The 3261-nt window shown below is 34.5% G+C and overlaps 1 protein-coding gene across 2 annotated transcripts in view; it reads left to right on the forward strand.

The window, feature by feature from the left end:
• Positions 1-914: 914 nt before the first annotated feature.
• The window catches only part of LOC106882358 (cyclin-L1), a 29425-nt gene continuing 27078 nt past the window's right edge, over positions 915-3261 (forward strand). Inside the window, exons 1-2 of one of the 2 annotated variants that reach the window (XM_014933011.2) lie at positions 916-1185; positions 2869-2943. In XM_014933011.2, coding sequence (XP_014788497.1) covers positions 982-1185; positions 2869-2943 — 279 coding nt within the window. In that variant the 5' untranslated portion in view covers positions 916-981. Of the gene's footprint in view, positions 1186-2868; positions 2944-3261 lie in introns of both variants that reach the window. The other variant, XM_052976992.1, reaches the window with a different exon arrangement.

A 3261-nucleotide genomic window follows, 5' to 3' on the forward strand; every position in this document is an offset into this window, starting at 1 on the left:
ATATATAATAACAAAGTTTGCAGTAACAAGGAAGCAGCCTTAACAGCAGCAGCAGCAATAATAATTAATATGAGATAGTATTAAAGACTATTAGACGGGCTTTTGCGTCTGTTAGTCGGTAGGTAGGTGTGTTGTTATAAGGCACAGAATTTCGGCTGAGTGAAGCCGATCTGTGAGTGAGAGATTTGCAACGTGGCAATGACACACCATGGTAGTTAGGACAGAGCAGCTCTATCATTCATAATTTCGGGTGGGGGTTTCGAATCTCTCACCATCCTACTACTACTTCCGTTAGCTACCTCCCCTTCTTCCTTCCACCATCACTACTGGCACTGCTGCTACTTCTCCTTCTGTCTGTTTCTTTCTTCCCCTTCATCCTTTCCTCTTTATCACACTTCAACTACATAACCGCATATCTCTATCTTTTAATACATTCTTCCTCCGCTCCTGGAAAAAATCCTTTTTTATCCTCTGTCTAACCTTAATTTATTTTTTTTACAAAATAAATATAAACATAAACATTACATAAAATATTTTTATTTGTTTTCAATTAAACAGCTAAAGTGAGTAAATATTTCAGTTCAGTTTTGTTTAATTCAGAGACAAATATATATATATATATATATTTAAATATAAGCCTGCAAAGAATTTGTTATATTTTACTGTATATAATATACATACATATAAAAATATATATCGAATATATAGTGTGTATATTGAGTATTTATGTTGTATAAACTGAATATGTTCTATTATAGTGTCGATAAATAAGGCGGAAGAATATGTTAGAGTGTTATAAATCCGGTTGAGAGAATGAGGTGCAGCAAGAGTAAGAGTTAGTGAGAGAGAGAAAAGAGTCAGTATGCGAGAAAGTAATAGAAAGAAAAGAGTTAGTAAGCGAGAAAGTAATAGAGAGGGTAAGAGTGACTGAGAAGGTAGGAGGGAGCGAGAAAGAGACAAGACTGTAAGGTCCTAGTCAAGATGTCGGAGAACAAACAGCTTGTGTCTTCTCGTCGTACTTTTAGCAAAGTAGTGATTACTTTAGAAAATATTCTACTACCAGAAGAAAGATTGTCGCCAACACCATCTATGCAAGATGGTCTAGCATACGAGGTAGAAATAGATTTACGTATTATCGGCTGTGAGATGATACAGACTGCTGGCATCTTGTTGAAGTTACCTCAGGTAAGGTGGACGACGCCATCTTTGATCCTCTCACATTATTTCCATCACGTTTTTCCACTCAGTTTTATGCATCTCTTCTCGCTCCTTGCTTTGATTTACATACAAAATATGTATCTTTTTTCTCTGCCATACACTCTATTCCGATTACAATGTCTCTCTTACTCCTTCACGTCTTTTAATTCTCACTCAACCTTTTTCTACTTCGCTATTCTCGGTCCTTCTTGTCTGTCGCCGGGTATCCGAGGCTTTTACCCTTCGAAAATTCAAATTACTCTTCCCATTACACATTTTTACTCATATATATAGTTAAATAGAAGTGTATAAATGCGATTCCTTATTCAAGACATACATCATAACCAATTGATGTATATATATATATATATATATATATATATATATATATATATGCTATAAATAGTTTTGCTTAATAGCTTCATTAATTCTGAGAAAAAAAATATAGAAGCAGGCACTCATATTAGGTAATGGAGTTGGTATATTATTATTTAAACAGTTTTATAAAATTTAGTCTTCTCACTCATACCACACACAAATGGTTTCATCTTCACCTTCCAAGTGTGGAAAGGTAAATTAACGGTCGTTATACATGGCCAAATGGATTGATATTATATCTATATATGGGTACATATGGGTTTATATCCTTGGGTAGAGTCGCGGCCAAAAGAGTAAAGACCAAGGATACTCGCTTGCTATTTTCTAATGTCTCCCAATTATTTCATAATTTCTAATTCACAAATACAGAATGCATTTCCCTTCCTTATTTTCACACTTTCCTTATCAATTTAAATGTCTCTTCAATCCAATATATATTTTATGTATCAGAGATCCCACATATACGCCAGATTATATGCTAACCCCTCTATCATGTATCATTCAGTCTCTTTTTGTCAACATCGCATCCGATGGCTTTTAAAATATCTCTGCACATTAAATTTCATGTCTTTCTATTGTAGCTTCTTAGTCTCTCTCATCATATATTCATATTCTTTCTATTTCCTAACCCATACAAAATATACATCAAACTTTATATCCACTGAGAAATATGTTATTTTAAATAACCTTTTTATGGTCTATTTGATAACTTTAATTCAATTTACAAAGCAGCAGTCGCTATCTTAACCTTTTCTCTATTAAATGTACTAAAACTAGACCAACTCGGTGTAAACCAGGAGGTCATCATCCTATGTACAGACTTGATCAGTAACTCAACCTCATTGTTTTAGATCCTGCTTAATATGTTTTCACACAGACCCTTGCTAAATTTCCTCTCATTCCAGTTATATTCTCCCCGACTTCACAGAATGTTCCTCTCTTTAAATACCAGAATTCAAAATACTCCTCTATGGTACCATAATACCATACTGATCTCCCCCCTCTCTCTCTTGCTGCTTTAGCAACATTATTCCTTTATCCAAATATACTACTATATATGTATGAGAACTCCCATTAGATCATCACTAGTTGCCTCAGGTTGTAAACTTACGGGTGAGGAGGGGGTGCCCCCCCCACCATATTTCTTGAGATTTTCTGTTCACCAGCCCAGTAACATCTCTCTCTATTTATTATTATGCTAACATTATTATGTCCGAGCTACATTTTCGGCCCCCACCACTATACAGATCATTATCATCATCATCTATTTGTTCCTTCTTTCTTTTCATCTAGGTTGCAATGGCAACAGGACAAGTCCTATTCCAGAGGTTTTATTACTCCAAGTCATTTGTGAAACACAACATGGAGGTTAGTTTGAAATATTCAGTTTTCAGAATCACTTTCATTTCTCACTTGGAACAATTCTCTTCATTCTATATATAGCATGTCATGATGGTGCCCGTTACAACTCGCATCAGGAGCTAGGGGACCTCTATCCATCCACCCCACTCTACTCACTTTCTCCATATATAAGCATGCTGTATGTAACTTTGGAGTTGATCATGAATTTTTAAAACAGCAACATATTAAAAAAAAATTTATAGTTGTAATAATTTCTTAATGATGAAAATGATTAGCTGTTCACATAACTATCTTAATTTTTTTTCTCTCGTATGTATATTATAT

The sequence above is a fragment of the Octopus bimaculoides genome, chromosome 26 (genome assembly GCF_001194135.2).
Source record: "Octopus bimaculoides isolate UCB-OBI-ISO-001 chromosome 26, ASM119413v2, whole genome shotgun sequence".
Taxonomy (NCBI): Eukaryota; Metazoa; Mollusca; class Cephalopoda; order Octopoda; family Octopodidae; genus Octopus; species Octopus bimaculoides.